Source organism: Bombus fervidus, chromosome 6, assembly GCF_041682495.2.
Source record: "Bombus fervidus isolate BK054 chromosome 6, iyBomFerv1, whole genome shotgun sequence".
Classification (NCBI taxonomy): domain Eukaryota; kingdom Metazoa; phylum Arthropoda; class Insecta; order Hymenoptera; family Apidae; genus Bombus; species Bombus fervidus.
In genome coordinates this window covers 18,495,259-18,514,149 of record NC_091522.1, presented here as the reverse complement: position 1 = coordinate 18,514,149, position 18,891 = coordinate 18,495,259, and the positions used below count along the sequence as shown (strand labels likewise).

At 38.5% G+C, this 18,891-nt stretch overlaps 1 protein-coding gene and 1 long non-coding RNA gene across 2 annotated transcripts in view; one reads left to right on the top strand and one right to left on the bottom strand.

Moving 5' to 3' along the window:
- LOC139988172 (neuroligin-1) overlaps window positions 1–18,891 on the bottom strand; it is a 50,499-nt gene that overhangs the window by 11,201 nt on the left and 20,407 nt on the right. The window contains exons 3-4 of the mRNA XM_072005275.1: window positions 10,420–10,566; window positions 848–1,036 (exon numbers count right to left, since the gene is read on the bottom strand). Coding sequence (XP_071861376.1) covers window positions 848–1,036; window positions 10,420–10,566 — 336 coding nt within the window. The remainder of the gene's footprint in view (window positions 1–847; window positions 1,037–10,419; window positions 10,567–18,891) is intronic.
- LOC139988178 (uncharacterized) lies at window positions 8,687–16,092 on the top strand. Its single transcript, XR_011800051.1, has 3 exons — window positions 8,687–9,082; window positions 14,631–14,783; window positions 16,029–16,092. It is a non-coding gene; the product is annotated as an uncharacterized lncRNA (long non-coding RNA).

Sequence of the window (18,891 nt, the reverse complement as noted above, 5' to 3'; positions counted from 1 at the left end):
AGCGCGGAATGGAGGTGCAATCTAGAAACGCGTCCAGGTTCACCACCGCCCTTGGCGACTCTGTTACCCTTATTCTCTGTCTACACTCGAGGAAGCTTGTTAAGGTCTCTAGTGGCCGTCGACAACGAACACGGCCATGTCACCGTCGCCGTTGTCGTCGTCCCCGAGGAATATCCCCTCGACTATGCTCTTCCCGCGCGAGTATCCTGACACCTCTGACTTCACCGGCGCGCGACGAAACACCAAACGGTACGCTATAGAGGAATCGAGGTGAATGGCGGCGAACCAGAGTCGCAATGGTTTCCGCGGAACGAACGATGGCTGCGTCGAGTGCGATATCTGATTTCGGAACGATGCTCGCTTCCTACGTACCGTACTATCCGTATAGAATAGATGGTAATTTACTCTGTACACATATACGTAAGTAGACGGAGCAAGCCAGAAATTAATATCGGCTGTAGTGAATATTAATAAGTAGTAAATAAATGTTTCAACCGAAAGAGGAATATTAACGCTCTTTCTATCGATCGACTCCCATCCGTCTGGTATTTGCTCTTATTCCTTGCGCCTCGGTCATCGCGTACCCGCAAACACTCGACACACGCACAACGGACATTCTTGCCACATGTGTGCATGTAATTCTCCGTCGGTTGTTAACGATCCATTCGGTTCGCTAAAAATTCATACGAATCTTTCACGCTCGTACATCGTATCGTTCCCCCGTTAATGCAAACGCAAGATCGGATCGTACAAATCCGAACACGGTCGAGAACAGTCGAATTAAAGATACGCGGTGTTTTTATTAAAATAATACCTAGAGAATTTACGAATCAAAGGATACTGTTACCTCTTGCCATGGGTGAGACGGCTAAAAAGTTGGCGAGCGCGGCTCCTGTACCGTGGCCAAAGAGCGTCAATCGATCGGGGTCGCCGCCAAAAGCGCCGAGATTCTCGTGTAACCAGTGAAGGCCTGCCACTAGATCCATCAATCCGTAATTTCCTTGCGCGCTCCCTTTCGGACCTGTTTTAAGGAAACCTGCGAGAAAAGAAATTATTCTCTGATTAAACACCTTTAAACGGTTTTCCATATCGTTAAAAGCGGAAGCTACTCGCGGTTTCGAATATATTTTTGTTGCTTCGTAGCATTGCTGAAAATTTCACGAACACCAAGCGGTTGACGTCTCAATTCGAGTTACAGCACGCCGGAGAAACGGATGAATCGTGCGTCCTCTGTATGCTTCTCGGTCGCAAAGCTGGCGTCGTTTTACGAGACACTTGAAAGATAAACTCGCGCGCTTCCTTATCAACGCCATTGCTCTAGAAATTGCCATAATGCGACCGTTAAAGTTCGTTAACTTGTCCAATCGTCCCTCCTTCTCGTCGGATATGACGTTTTCGTATATGGAAGTAGGAAGCCATCTGAGACAAGCTGTCGCCGATAAGGTTGAATCTTGAACTCTGTTGTAGCGATTCGAGGGTTTTTCGAACGAATTATGTTCTCGTTTCGTTGACGAGCAAATTCGTAAATTTCGTTAATCCATTATTCCATCTTTCTGTAGTTCACTAGCTTATTTATTCGAGAATTTACTCCGGATTTTACGTATCATCGTGTTTCTATTTCCGTAAACATTTTCAAGGGCTACAAATATCTTCTTCGTAGCATCCGATATACGTATATACTAGGTGAGTGCGGTAATTGGGCCGCGATCTATTACTTCTGGAAGAACGGTTGCCTGGTATTAATCTCGCGAGCAAATAATCGTGAAGTAATTGTTGACCAACGTAATTAATCTGAGATTTACAACCACGAGAGGAGAACGTACCCAGTCCGCAGGACGAGACATTTATTGATTTTTTCAATATATTTGGTTCGTTTTCTTGTGTAATATCATTGATGGCAATTTATAATGGAAAATCCGATTTATAGTATAAATTCCATAATATATAAAAGTTGACTCAAATATCCTATATTGCTTATTTTCATATACCGTTACTCCTACTAATTAATTTGGTAAATGAATCTGTACTGCGTCAACATTTGTTCATATTATAGAACAATTCTAACTAAATGGCGTCGTAATTTGTCCGAATTATAAATCGGCACTAAAAACGGTGACGTACGTACTTGCGATTTTGAAGAACAGCGAAGATGAAGAAGAACTTGCATTTCTATTAAGACGAATGACAAGCAGAACGGACATGAAACCGAATGTATCGAATTTAATTAAAAATGTCGATCGTAATTTTATAAAATATACGTAATTGTCAAAAATACCGTGACTACAAATTTTATCATCGTAACAAAGTTTTTTCGACGTTCTTCGGTTAAGAAACATACTTTACCTTCTCGACAAAACACAGTGTGTACGTCGATCGATCGTTCGTGTATACGATACAGCGTCTATAGATATATCGTACACTCGCTACCTAAGAGGTTTAAGGGTTCTATTCTACGATGTTCCTCGCTCGCACTTTCCGTACTCCTGTACCACACATGTGCAAACCTTTAGCAAATAGATAGACTGGAACTAATCTAACCAACTTACAGCGACACGATACCCTCGATACTGTATACACGATACTGTATCTCGATGAAAATGAATTCCGAACTCTCTACTCTTGCACTTTGCCAATATTTTGACTACTTTTTTGTGCTCAAATCCAGAATTACCATGATTACGTGACACGTAGTCCGATAGGTACGTTAAATCTGCCGAGTGTGTTTCGAAAAGAATAATCGTAGCGATTAATACGACAGATATAACATTTGGACAGAAAATAACGTGTTTTATTAAACTTTATATTGCGTTATTACGTAAAAGTTTATGCTAGTTATTTATGTTCAACTTAATTTATAACATAATTACAGGCTAAAGTACGTTGTATAATATAAAAATATGTATCGAAAATTACAAGAAGTATAATCCCGGTAAAATAGAAAAGAAGAAGATTATAGTTACATCGTAATGTCGTAACTTATTTATAATATTCTTTCACACACACACGCACACACATAAGTGTGTTATAAGGCACGATTCTTTTATACGGAGCCGTGTTAAAGCGTAGTTGAGATGTAACGAGCAAGTCTTGTAACACCAAAGGGGAGGCAATAAACTGCTACTGCTATTTCGCGTGTTTAAATGGGAATTGCAAATTGTAATTAGAAGCTGAAACGCAGAGTTGTCTTCTGCGTATTTCTTAAGTGCAATTAACGCGTCATAAACTTGGAAAAACACTCGGGACCAGACTAGAATTTAATATTACGAAATGCACTCGCGTTAAGGCCTACATTAGGACTCGCATAATATCTTTACGTTGCAATAATCTCGCACGAAACACATTTAACATGAAATTTATGAAATGGCTGAAAAGCCTTTTATTAACCATCTCGAGCTTCTATTAACGTATTCGTATCGAATTAAACCTTAAAGAGTAATCTAACTGTCTACGTTAGCTAAAATATTACCGAAATTGAGTATTTTCGATACTCGTGTTTAATTAGAAATTCGCATCTTGTGATCTTTTAAATATTTAAGAATTTTGGAAATTTATATCTCCTACGTACGAATTATTTAGGTTAATTACAATATAAAATAGTAAGTAGAAATTTCAAACAGAAGATGGTAATAGGATCAACGTTTGCTATTCATCTGTTTCAGGTATAAAGTTATAAAGGTATAAAAGTATAAAGCAATCGTTTTCAAAGTAAATGCGGTGAGTCGATGAACGTCTAATTTACGCAAATACGCGATACTGCAGCTCGATTGGTTTAATTATGACCACGACGGAGATCCAGAGTACTGATTACCTTTAGCATTTACCCTAACAATGTTATACCGCCGCTTCCGTAATTACTCAAAGCTTATCGCTCGTTTCATTAGGTTCGACTCGAGTTCGAAACCGCCGGTTCAAGGTTATTCAGAGAGTAATCAGAAACTTGCTGGCGGGAAGCTACGCGAAGGATATTGCTCCACGTACTTGGTGGTCGAATCCCGAATTGCTTGTACGGGAACTTTCCAATTAAAATGCAAATTTTCACCTCGTCGCGATTCGGTCAACGATCGCTTCTCCGTTTCCTCCACAAAATCGCTGACATCTTTGATCGATTTGCTCAAAATATTAAAGGCTGCGTTGTTATACTCGACGATAGAACCGTTATTTAATCGGATGTAATACGCGAGAAAAGAAAACGAGATCAAATTCGTCGAGCTGTGTAAGCATCGATTTGCTCTTTCGATTTCCCGCAGGAAAATTGCTATATTTTTTACTCGAGATATCGTGAATTTACGTTGGTCGGCGTACTTTTGTGATCTCGCGTGTACCACGTGCCACGATAACTGATATTTTTAAAGCTTATTATTGAAATTACTATTACGTTTTAAACGGTATTCTAAACGCCGTTAAACGGAATATAATATTACGTAGAGCAGACATTTTGAACCGAAACTGCTCTCCCAGTAAAATCAGATGCCAAACTCTAGACTATCAATTCATTTACCTAGTAGATTCATGGAGTGCAGCTATTCAACGCGTCGCGCGCGATTGTATACGATTTTATCAGTCGTGTTGCAGAGTTCAATACCGGCGCGAGTCGACGTGACAAGAAAACTAGACTTCACCATCCAAGGTTTTGCTCGGCCGATTGTTCGATTTCGGCTTTCAGCGAGAACAAGTTCTCGTCAAGATTTAATGCCAGCTGTGATTTACGATTTAACAGTGCGATCAATTCGACCAGTCGATTTCAATTTCAATAGCTTCGTCTTTGACTCGACTTTGATAGACTTGCGCAAAAATGACGAACGTTAGGTAGCTACTTTAATGGTAATTTAGGTTTAGAAAGCCAACGATTATGTACAAACCACTTTTTAACGAAGCGATATTAACTTGTGGTATTAAAGGTGTATCAATTTTTTCATATCTCGTTATAAGTAACAAATTTTTGAAGAATCTTCCACTTTTCAGCAATTTTCTCCGCTCGAAACTTGCTTACGATAACATCATTCCACGTTATATCCTATAAAATTACGTTATATACCCCTGCGTATTTTATCAAAATTTGCGCACGAACGATTCTTTATTTTATTATCTATTGTTCGTTGTATCAAACCGCGCCATGTATGAACATTCGTGTTTAAACGAAACCGTTAGTCGATAAAGCAGAACGATATATCTAGATCGAACGACAACTTGTAATTACGATCGTTCGTGATCTTTTTCTCCTTCGCTTTACTTTACTTTACTTTACTTTAGTTCCACGCGCATCCCCGTAGTCGTCCTTATCGGTGCTCCAACTTACAACGCTAAACGCTCGATAAAGGTCGAGCTCTGTTCGCGACGACGCGAGACAGACTGCGATACGCGTGCAGGTGGAAATTTAACGGGTCTCGTGATCGAAACGAGAGTGGAAAACAGGTCGGAAAAGAAACAGGAAGAAATTGGAATCGATCGACGCGACGGCGACATATCGGGTAACGCCGTGGGCGCCATTGTTTCGGTTTAACAGCAAGCGAAATATACAGAGAGACGCTTCCAATTCTAACAAACGAAACAGCTGCGAGTCGAGAGTTGCAGTTGACTGCGTGCGAGAATCGGGGAAATTATATTTTCGTTATAATCGAACTTTGTATCGTTTACCGAGAGCGATCCCTATTATTCGATCGTTGATTAAATCGTTCGAAGATCAACCAATACGTCGTACTTTCATCGGCGATACATATTTCTAGCAGAAGAAGATGTAACCGTTGATTGGTTTCACAAATTTTGATAATTCAACGATCTCGAAGATATCGAATCCACGAAACCACCGACACCTGTATATTACGCTAATTAATCGGAACGCAAGTGCACAGAACCAACGTACAAATCCTTAGCGAGATGGTTCTCGTTGGAAAAATTACCACGTTCTTTCGTCCGGCGAACAGAGTTGGAGAAATTTCAGAGCGAACGAAGACAGTACTATATTTTCTGGATATTCGTTCGATTTGCTGCATTTCGTTATCGCATAGGAAATCTCGGAAACACGCAAAAATTTGAAATTCCTTCTACGACCGTCTACTGGCGCGTCAGCGAATAGATAGTAGCGAATTGTGCACGTGCACGGCTCGCACTCCGCTACACCGAACAACCACCTATTGTACCACGGGAACGAGTTGTCCTGAATGGGCGACATTCTGCTCGATTTATCCTGAATTTATAGCACGCCTATCTGCCAAGTGTCGACGTTCGCTATCCCACCATCGCAATCGGTCAATTACATTCGACAAGCGACGAGTAAAAGTAGAAAGTAACAATGAGCGAGGGCTTTCGATTCACCGTACGTTGTTGGAAATCCTGCTTTTAATATTCTCGTTGATCGCTCCAATAACAGATAAAACATTGCTTAGAAATGTAAGAAAGCGACGCATCTTTTGAAACATTTGATCGTGCTATCAGAAATTATCAGTAACGATATCATTAAAAGTTCAGATTTTAAAAAGGTTGAAGGAAATTTTAACCCTGTCGACCAGGTCGAACGATGAATTACGACACGAGTTAGGATCAGCCGACTAGAAAGAGCGTAGGGAAAGCAAGAAACCAAAGTTACGGTTTCCAGCCACGGACGAGATCGAACGAGAGCGCGATTTCGCGCGCGGAATGCTTCCACGGAGTTGAGACAGGAGCGACGATTCTCTTGTGTTCCGTCGCTCCGTCGCCCCGTCCTATGGCAGTCCGATACCGATAGCAGCACCGTTCCTATTCAACTGCCGCTCGTTGATTATTCTTTTATCCCGGAAACTTGGTATTTTAAAACAAAAACCACCAACGTCGATCGTGAGCAACGGATAAAAGAAGAGGCGAGCAGGAGGGCCAGAATTATGGTTGTCGAATAAAAATGCGCCTTTTTCCTCCTCTCTCTCTCTCTCTCTCTTTCTTTTTTATCGTTTTCGCAGCAATCTAAATTCTACCGGCTCTTTCGAGCAGCCTCCTTCCTCGCGAGTGCTAAACTGTTTTCAAGCGCAATTTTTTCGGCCCTTGCTTAATTAAAAATTCCATCGGCAATTTGCGATTACGAGCCAATCGCCCTGCTAGAGAACACTTTACAATTCGACGTTACGGCGTCGATTTAGCTGGGAAATCCTTGATCGTTGCTGTCGTGTCCCGCGAAATTCAAAGAGGTCTTTAAAATCGTAGAGAAAGAGGGAAAAGGGAAAGGAGAGAGAGAGAGAGAGAGGCAGAGTGATAAGGGCTTTAGAGGGCTTATAGAGGGAGCTGTTTCACGTTTGAATCTCGCCTTATCGCCGGAGAGTGTTTTTATTGTCGTTATATTTCCTTTGTTTTCTTTGCCCCTTTGTTCCACGGCCTTTGGGTTTTGCACTCGTAGCAAGGGCGTCGTTTTCCTACCGACGGTCCTCTTTATTTCGCGAATTCTCTAAACAAAAAAGGATCCTTCGATCCGGTAATCGATGAACGTGTACTGAGATCTCTCCACAGCCTTGAAATGCTCTATGGTAGACGAGTTAATTACGATTAATTTCGAGTTTTCTTTCGATAACGTTTGGAATATTTTGTCATCTGTCATATGCGTGATACTTCCTAACTTTAAGTCCAACGTTCACTCATCTCACGCAACATTTGCAATTTCCTGCGCTTCTGTGGATTTGTAACAAGCGAAAACTCGTTATCGAACTCCTTAACAACGACTAATCAGGGAAACTGGCGCGCTACTTGAACTCGCGCATCCAAAATACTACCGAATAAGATCACCGTAGAATCGAGTTCAAACATTCAACAGATCCTTCCCTCTCTGTCGTCCGTTTGAAACCGAGCATCCGCCATCCCTTCTGTCTCATTTCGCGTTTAATTTCGTATTCGAGGGTTCATTTGCTGCGTTGAATGGCCGTATAAGTACTATTCGAGTTGTCGTTTAGCCCGTACAAGAATCTGCCTCGAAGCAGGTCAGTTTTTTCTTCTTTTTCTTTTTTCGCGTCTCTGTTATTTCGGCGTTTCGTCTTCGTCCTCGATAGCAACGAGCTATAGTATTTTGCCAGCATATAAATAGCTTCAAGAAGGCTTTAACCAATACTGTTCGTCGAACGTCCATAAAAGACGTACGCGTATGTATCTCGGAGTAAGAAACGAGCTTGCATTTTTTCGTTGCAGCATAATAATAATAGGAATAAATTCTGATTAGTTACAATGACTCCGGCCTAATCTATTCCGAAGAGATAATCCCACTCGCGCGATTGTTCTCTTTCGTCTCGTCTCAAAGAGAATTTTCATCGATCGTTAAAAAGCCACGCAACGTATCACGATGGCGATTCTATCGTGCAATTTTTCAGTTTGAGATGCGTAGATACGGTGTAAACGTAGTTCCTCCGACAAGCAGGACGACCAGGTCCTCGAAGCTGGTCGGCTTAACCGTTGGTTAATCATCTTGCGAATATTTCATCGAGCAATTTTCCCCTTGAATAACGGCCAAAGGGAACTTCAGATTGCATCAACGCCGAGCGCTTTTCTCTTTTTGATCCCTTCAAACCATGGTGAAAAATCTGCGAGCTACGTTATCTTGGTTAAAGCGATATTCGAATTTTCGGACGTATAGTCTTTGAAACAGATTGGTCTAGGATCACCGATTCATTTTTTAACATTATATATACATAATATAACATGTTTGTCCCAAGAAGAGCAAAAGAGTTAAACGAACCGAATTATAGATTTTGTACGACTAAGGATTAATTTTCAGTTGTACAAATACAATGGATTTCTGGTGTAAATACGACATGGTTGAGAAAGAGCGTGCTATCGGAGTAAACTACCATTGTCCGATATGAGACTTGGAAAAGCAAGTTTGAAAAAGCTATTATTCCAACTGGCAATTCTTTTTTTCTTTACTCTATTCAGTATTTTTTCCAGAGGAAGAATACGAAGAAGTTGTTCCGCATCGATTAGCGATTTCAGCCCGAAAACATATACTGGCCACTGACCGACTTCCAAGTTAAAAGCATCGTTACGGATTTAATATAAGTTGGGAAAGAAGTCCAGTTGCCGGTACTCGAAGTAGAAGGAAATAAGACAAACGAGAACGCCGTACTTTCAGCAAAAGGTGAGGAACAAGATCAACCGTAACGAGCGAGAACTTCCAAGACTTTATTCGTAGAGAGTCGCAACGCTATGCGCGATTGTAATCCCGCTTTTATGCATTTTCAAATTCCTCGATGTCGTGACAAGTAATATTCAGTTCGCTAAAGTTACACGATGTAAAAATGATCCGTTGATGGCGGAACCGAAACAAAACGAGAAATTACTTAAAAAAACGAAGCTTCGTTTTCGAGTAACTAGAAATTGACAGTAATTAAATAATAACTCGTGTAGTAAAAAGATATTATTATGAACATTAAAACGACGTAAAATATCATCGTATAACAAAATAAAAATAAAAATATCAATATTACCGTGTATCAATCTGATCGTATACACGTTCCTATTTACCATTAATAATTCAAGCATAAAAGTAATAAAAATAAAAATAGGGGAGAATGCTTCGCGAAGCACGAAATTAAAAATCTGTTTGCCTAAATCACGGAGGCATAGTAACGTGGTTCCTTTATACGTTTATTAAAAACCTATCTTTTATTTTCCGTATATTATCGTCCTAAAAGGAAACCTCTTTATGATTTAAAGTCGTCCGTGAAATTTGCAAAATTAAAACTGAACGCGTACGTTCGTAGAGCGTTTTTTGCGAAAAATTACTTTATTGTTCGACGCGTGTTCCGACGAGCGAAGGGGCGTGATTAAATATCGTCGCTACGTGACGAATATCGTCTATCGACGAAAACAGTATTCGCCGGTAAAAAGTATTGGATTCCCAGATGAGATGTAATAAACCATGGTCCGATACTGTCTTTACGAAAATCTTTTAATCGTAAGATTACCCAATAGATGGTGATACACCCGGTAAGAAGCTACCGAAAAACTATGCATATTTTATTCGATAAAATGCCAATTCTATAAAAGTTTTCAAATTTCTTTACCAACTTTTCGAACCATTCGATACGGTAGAGGTTCGCTTATTTGAATTCGTCGAAGGATGAACAGTTCATATATATATACATAACTGGAATTCGTTAATAACACAAGTTCACGTTCGATAGAACTTTGTTTAATCAGGCACTAACTGCAGTTTCGTTTCAATAAGCCGTAAGTGTTTTATTTTCACATAATTTCTCTGCCTCTTGATACATCGTTACTAAAAATGTGTTCTATCGTTCTTACGGATGCGAGAATTAAAATCCATCCGACTCCAATTATATCGCTTTTGTAAAAATTTGTACACGCGTGGTTGACAGATTAGAAAATTATTCGGTTAACGGATTAGGTGCGTTAAAACGTAATGAAACGAGAGGAAAAATATTTTAGTTAACAAAGTGAAGAGAAACTTACCGAGTACACCAAGACGAAAATTAATAGAAACGACGATAAGACGACCATAAGCAGCCAACGCAGTGCCGTCGAAGGAATTTCCAGCGCCCCATGAATAGGAATCACCGTGAATTAGAAGAAGGGCTGGTAATAAGTCTGGGGTACTACCTGCAACGTTGGATCGTTATCGTTAATCGCTTTATCTACGGCTACAAGAATTTCTGGTTATTCGTCAAATGTTGGACGCTGTAACAAAATTGGAGAGAAAAGATTAAAATGAGAAATACTGCAAACTTACAGGGATAATTATTCTGTACGTCGCAAGTTTTTTACATGAACGTTGCCTTTCCTTTTTGCAAATATTATTACGAGAAAATAAAATAAGTACGTAAAATACCGTAGGTTGTGAAACTGATTAAAAATATGAAGAAATCAATCCATCGTATGATAAAGATTCGTGCGTAGGTATATACGTATATCGGTAATTCCATTATTGTACAATTTTTCCATGATTAATACTTTTGTTTTTTTTTTTTTTTTTTTTAATTCGAACACGGGAAAAGGGAACGTACGTAAACGAGAAGCATTTTTCCCGTGCGCTTTCAGTTTCGCAATTTTTTCCGTTTCCACGGCCGGGTCTGTGTTTAAACGTGAAATAAAAATAACGCAACTGCCCGATCAGACGAAATTTTTCCTAGCTTTTCCTGATCCGATATTTTTCGACGAAATAAAACCTGATTAAATTCGATGGAGGTACAGAGGCGTACATCCATCGTCGATAAAAATTTTTAAACGTCAAACGAAAGCGCGGCGAACGAATCGATTTGCAACATTGACCTGATCATAGCGTTTTAATTTCATTCGTTAAACCTTTCACAAACTGCTGTTATTCGACGTTAGAATAAAACAATATCGTGGAATCATAGTTGCCCGTGTTATATTACTTCCATGTAACGAGCTTACAACTATTCTATACTTAAGACTATACTATGCGATAGAATAGAGTATTTGAATATCGCTATTGTTAGTGTTATTATCAACGTTATTATCACTACCGTCTGCGTGAAATTTACGAAGCCGCCAGAGTACCATACAGACGCTGTCTAGTAAGGTCTTGTTGGGAAACTGCAGCATTCAACGAACGAACAACGTAGACGCGGGAATCGATATTCATCGATAGCACTAAGAATTGATATTCACGTGGTAATGCAGCCACGTGTATTCGTATACGTATATGGATATTTGATGTTCGATATTCGCTATTCTATACGCATGCGCGCAAATAGTATGCAAACATCATAGTAGAAAATATAATTAACTTCGGTGGAGCGTTAATTGTAATTTTTATCACTGTATAATCTCCGAGCGGTATTTAATTGTCGATTATTATTTTCATTTGTTCGAATTTTTTCGCAGATATATGATATATGATATATGATAATCACCGAAAGATTTCGGAACTGAAACACCTCGACAAAAGTTTTTAGAAGCCCAGTGTTGCACATTGGGCACGTACATTTTTGTCATTCAGTGGATATTTAAATCATCGATATTCATTGGCTACTGTTAATATTCAATGGTAACATTGTAATTTATCAAATCAATATTCATCGATGAAATCCATATTTATCGGTGCTGTGGAATATTGATTTTTGAATAATTTAGTAATCCCACAAACTAATATTTCACGCATTCGATTATTAATTATGTAAAAATTCCATTCCCAGTTTCGAAATAATCCACTGTCCGAAGAGCAGGAAGCGAGAATGAAACAATTTATAAATCGTTTTTCATTGTCGCGCTTATTTCGTTTCTTTCCTCTATATCTTTCACGATTTTTCATAATTAAGCAAAAGTCATTTGCAGTAATTACCTACTGTATATTACTAATAATTTTCGCGACAAAAATTCAATGCTTTTAACGTATACCTTTTACATTTATTGTTATTATTATTTGTTTATTATTATCGAAAGTGGATAACGGACATCTTCGAATAGAAAAGATTAAAACGTGTAAAAATGTTTCGTTTATCGTCTAAATTATTTACTTTCGTAAATTGCAAACACAATAATTTCAAACAATTTAAAAACGAACGCGGCTTAAAACAAACTTTAAAACTTTACCATAAAATTAAAATATAATCTGCACGTTTCGCGATAAGCGTCGAATAACAAAATTTGCATATACTTTCTGGGGTAAAAGGACGAGAAAGAGGACGAGCGAAGCAAGATTTAAGCATGTAGCACATCGTAGAAAAGAAGTAGCTTGTCGCGTGGTAGTTTCCTGTAAAGTCTTTAATAACGGTTAGCGTAAAGGTGCAACAACAACTTTAATTTAGAAAATACAGTCGAGCAATTAAGTTAAAAGCAAGTCAAGCACTCAGGTGCAATTGCGAATAACGTACAGAGTTTCTTCGCTCTCGTAACGAATCACGAGCAACCAAATATTGTCCGGCTTTTCAATTTATAAATGGACAGTGCTAGAAAACCATTATGGAGCGCTACGTACGAACAAGTTATCGAACATGTCGTCGTACATACATCGATTGAAAATTGTAGAAAATATAATTCTACGTGCTGCTGAAACACCGTATGAACGTTAACGCAAGTAAGATGATCATTTGTATCGTTATTTTCAGACACTTTCTTAAGGTAATATCTCCTTCTGTGCATACAATTTTATTTTCACGCGTAAAAATAACACATTTTTACTACAGATATATCGCGCTTTACCATAAAAAAGGCAACTCGGAAAACATGTTTCTCGAACGAGCTTTACATCTTTTGACAAACTAAAGTTTTTCAGTCGTATCGCTATCATAGCAAAGGCGTAATACATAAGGTACGAGTTTAAAGTATGTACATTATTCTTCCCTGTTTGCGTCATAGAGTAAACCATTGGATATTGGTATTGAAGGAATCGTTGTTTGGATTATGAAAATAATTAGAAATAAATTCAACGCGGTATTCGCGACAACTAATGAATAGATCTGCAAAAACGTATAAAAATCTGCAAAGATACAAAGGTACATAAAATATCAAAAATGAGTAGCGAGCATACGTTATTATCATTAAAAATCCTTTGGCTGTCTTCAAATTTGAAAATAAAAGCTCGTCCGCGCAGTATCTCGACGGTATTTAGATCTAATAAAACGGATCTTCCCCGATACGTTCCAGGCGCGTTGATTTTTTCTGCGCAACGATCTAAACGTGAAAACGTGGATAACGCTGCCTATATCCTCGACCCGTATAAACATATTGTACACGTCTGAAAACGAAAGGTCCCTTTGAAACAATCAGGTTTGCCAGAAAAATCGATTTTTTATGAAGGCTGATTACCATTTACGTTCATAAACGGCGGAGGGAATAGGCCGGAGAACTTTGTATTATATCGTTACTCCACGGTCCAAGTTACGCTCACTCCACTCCCTGAGGACGAATCAGCGCGTTCACGATTCATGAAATCGCATAATTGTCCATGAACGAGCCGCAACGCTCCTACGTGGCGCTATAACCGATGGCGGACAAGACGAGACGTCCACCTGTTGCAAAATCTGACATGACACTGCGCTATCGTGCCAGACCGGACGGATAGGTGACTAAACCGAGCTACTATCAACGTATCCTCTATCCGGTAAACCAGAGATCGTATCTTGGATAAATTTACGGGTGATCCGATATTTTGCATTACCTCCGACATCTGGACCGCCTAATCTACCCTTATCGCGGTTCGGTACATCTGATCGCGCATAAAATCCTCCACTGTGTTTGCGAATCGAAATTTTACCAGATGCGCCATGTTATCTGAATCGATGCGATGTGTGGATGTTAAACGTTGTTTCTCAAGACTTTTTGGAGCTTGATTTCCATAACGTAAGGATACTCGACGGATCAACGAAACTTAATATTATAATTATATCAGGCATCTCGGAGTTTATAGGTTTCCGATATTTTCAAAAGTTTCACGTGGCGAAAAAAGAACGTTTAAAACAGTTTAGTACAACGACTCGTCCCTCGTTCCTTTCGCAAGACGCGAAATTCCGTATACAGGGTCAGCAGCTTTGTTTTCTTTCGTTCCAAGTTAGACAAAGACAATGTCTTCGATACCGAATGCTGCCAGTAAGGCTACGAATTATTTCACCATGTTTATAAAGATCGATGTGATCATTGTGTAGATATTGCTTGTATACATGCTTTGTTTATATTTTAAACGTATACATTTTTTTGTTTAGATCGTTAATCCGTGTACCTGTTTGTGCTACCGGCTCGTGCGCCCCTCCCCCCCCCTTCCACTACCACTTTGAAAGTTGCTCAGCGAAACTAAGACACGAGAAGTCATTCAGTCGTCTCCTTTCGTACCGACAACGTGGATCGCGTTGCTTCAGGTTTGTAACGTATTCTATTCTATCGGTGTCGTCGGCTCCTCGTTACTATCATCACTATCGTTGCTATCGTTTATATCTCGTTATTAATATCGTTTAATTAATACACATTTATTTAACGATTCATTGAACATTAAGGTAATGAAATTAAGCGATTTTCTGAAATTTTTGTTTCAATTTTTCTTCGATCGTCTATTTATTTTAAACGATACTGTTACCGGTATTTTCGTAGATGATAAATTAATTGATATTGCGGATATAGCGAAGCACTCTCCGCGTTTAATTTTGAGATTTTTCTGTTTCATAAATATTGCCAATTAGCGTTGCAAAACAAAAAGAATATTACGTTCCGCTCGCGGTTTGTTATTCGCGTTTATATAGAGTGGAAGACGATCGAATTTTAGTAGCCCTTCTGATTACTGCTTCGCTTCTTTTTTTCAGCGTCACTTTTTACTACGTTTATTACTGAAAATACTGCTGTATAAGACATATTTCTTTGTTAGCGCTAACGTTACCATGACTGCTAAAATACAGAACTATATTACGAATGAGCGTTTTCATGCGTAACAAAATATTATAACGAAATATCTTAATGTTGCTACGGAGGCTTGAATTATTTTTTTAAATCTTTTCGACCGCGATATTTTCCACGTTTTAACAGTAATATAGAATTTTATAAATATTCGAGCTTCATTTGCATGAAACAAAAATTGATTCGCGATCATCGTCGCGTTTCTAGCAAAAATTCTGCAAAAAATGACTTATGCGCATATCTTTCGGTTCGCTATGTTGCGAGTCACTATGTTGTTGTAGAAAATAACGACAGATACCGTTAAAAGTTAAAAGACAAAGCAAGCAATTTTATAGTAATCGGGTTTTCTCTTATCTTAGTTATTTCAAATGAAATTTTCAAGTTTTAATTCAATTTAAATTCAATTACTCAAAGTTCATTTACTTGGAATTCTTGCTTTCAATTTTCCTAGTTTCTATTAAAAAGATACAAATGATTCTCTATTTTTGCTAAAATTTAATCAAGAGTAATTTAATATAATTGCTAATTAGTACTTTATTTTTCATCTATGAAATATTCTCCTTTCAAAGATATCTGTTCTTCTTTTTTTTTTTTTTTTTTTCAAGTACTACTCCAATAAATGAGTCTGTTTCAGATTTATCAATTTACAGAAAATACATTTCTGCTACATATTTGATTATTTCGTTTGAATATATTCATTTATAATTCATATAAAGGAGGTGAACAAAAGAAAAGAGCTAAATGTTACGAAATAACGTTTGCGCCTTACCAGTCAGGAGGTAATTATACATTTTTTTTATAGTATTTTACCAACCTTTCGCAAATTGAATTTGTTTCAGGGTCTTTTGAGGCGTCAGAACGAAAAAGACTCGTACTCCATACGATATCCCTTCTCTCTCCTTTTATCACATTTAGATTATTACGTAGATAGAGTGGACAGATATTTAGATTTTTACGTAGGTGCGATTTATGGTTAGGTTGGCTACCTTGAGGTTGTAATCCAAGTAAGTAGATAAGGTGTAGGTAGCAAATAGGTTGACACGGTAGTAAGAAGTATGGCATGGTAGTAAAAGCATGACATCGCAGTAAAAGTATGTGACATTGTACAATGTATATATTATGCAGTAGTTAATTCTATATGGCACATATTTCATCTTATTCTCTTGTCCTTTTTGCTCGACTCTTGATTGTAATTAATCATTGTAATTTTTAATCGCGATAAGTTTTCTCTTTTGCGATAAAAAAAGTTAAAAATTTTAATGCACATACATATATATAAAACAATGCCCCGTATAGAATTACGATTGGATTAAGATTTAATTTAATTTTCAGATTTTAGGTTTCCACGTATCCTAACCAGGTTTCTAGTTTTCGCGTCGGTTTTTCTTATTAAAGCTCGCTGTTTGTTTCGAACGTTGCGCAAACACGCACCAAAAGGAGTATTTACTCGACTGTAGATTTTTTTGCGCAAAAGGAGGGTGGATGGGTCGCGGATAGGGTGGGTCTCCACTCGCAGTGAGACCCGGGCATAATATAGTATAATAACATAATAATATAGTATAATTACCGATTGTATCGTTACACAACAAAGCAATTAACCGTATAACTGATATAATTGTTAATTATATGATTGCGATCCTGACTACGCGTTCGTATCAGTGTATCTGTCGTATATTACATTAGCGAAATATAATTTAGATATAATTTAAAAGCGTAACTAATGATAAATACTTTTGGCACTTAATAAAGTATATGTATTCGAGGTACAAGTTTGTTGCATTCGTGTCCTTGAATCTTTTTATCTATAAATCGGATTACAATAAATCGTTGACCTTTTTTTCTTGAGTCTTGTTAAAGTCGCAAAAACCAATAAAATAAGGATATAGTATTATATTTATTTATGTTGTATAAAAGTTCTAATTAAACGATATTTTGCATTGAATTTGTTGGAAATTTCGCGACGCGAAATCCAGAACGTAGAAAAGTCGAACGTACGATTAGCATCCATCGACCGAACGAAACTTGCGGTCGGGGAATTTCCAACCGTCTTGAGATCTTAACGAGAGATCTTGAAGTCGTTACCAGAAGTGGAGGTGCAGCTAGAATTTAAAAATATCCCAAAGGAGAGACGATTCGGGGGGAAACGTAGATCACCTTGGGCTCTCTTCATTACCTTTCACGGTATTGTAAAAAAAGAAATCCAGTCAGGAAAAGGGAATAGAAAGAAAGCAAAAAAGAAGGAAGAAGAGCGGGGAATGGGGGATGGGAGAAGAAAAGAGCTTTCCAAGAAGAATTAATTCTCCCGACTTCTGACCTCTTCCATGCACGTCCGCTCGATTTTATCCGACCGCATCCTTTCAAAAGCGAATGAATCTCGAGGAAATGTGACGTTTTCCAACCAATGGAAATAACAAATTGCTTTGTGGACAAAAATTTTCCCTCCTTTTCGGTTTAAAACTGCGATTATTATTTACCGATAATCGGTGTCGCAACATTTCACGTAGTATTCGCATCTTTTTTAAGTATTTACAATTGTAATGCGCGTGAAAACATCGTTACGAATCACGCGGTATTCGCCTGAACTTTTCGCTAAACTTGTCACAGTGATTTCGGTTACATGCTACCCCTTACACGCATACGATATAAAGAGATTCGTTTCTCTGTAATATCTTGTGCAAGCCGAATTCTTCTCAAAAGACAAGTACCGCTCCTAAGCTGTTACCGATTGATTCTTCTCTTCCTTCGATCCTCTCCTCTTCTTCGTCGTCGTCTTCCGTGTGATTCGTCCGTCGTTGGCCTTCGAAGTAAACGTCGATCAGACGCGAGGCCGCCTCACTCCCGCGGTGCTTGCAGGTTCTTTCTCGTTAATCGAATAATCGTCTGCAATGCACTACGGAATTGAAGAAGCAACGCGAAAGTCGTTGAACCAACAGTGCCTTCTACGTTTCTCCTCTTCCTATTTCTCTTCTTATCACTCTGTTTAGCGTCGCTTTTTCGAGTCCGTGACCCCCGGCATTCTTGCTCGGTGACGTTCAATTCTGCCGTTACAAATGGAGAGAGGAGGGCAGCAATTTTCACCGGTTTTTCAGATAAGCCCGACGACCTCTCATCCGCTTTCATTCTTTTTTCTTCTTCTTCGTTCCCTTTGATGTCGCGGAACGATATTCCCGTGCGCAAGAGGATATGCATGCATTGTCGCGGAGAGATTACACGCAGCATAGTGTGTAGGAGCGAGAGTATGAAACAGAGGGGGGAAAAAGAGGGAATATAGTCGAATAGCGCGAGTGGTTAAGCGCTAAAGTTCGCGGAACGAGAATTTTACACTGGCGAATTTGATACGCGTATTTGCGGAAGGTAAAACTAGGCAACCCAGCTGGATATCCTATGCAGAGGGCACGTTCTACTCTTTAGATTTTACATATATTTCTCTTTACGTTCTACTTGGCTTTTAGATATTTTTTCATAATAGAAAAATCACCTTTAATCTTTTGGTTTGCAGGCTTTTTCTTAGCAACCAGCTAATTCGTCAATCGACTATTTATATACCTATTCATTGAATTTTACCTATTTTCTGTAATA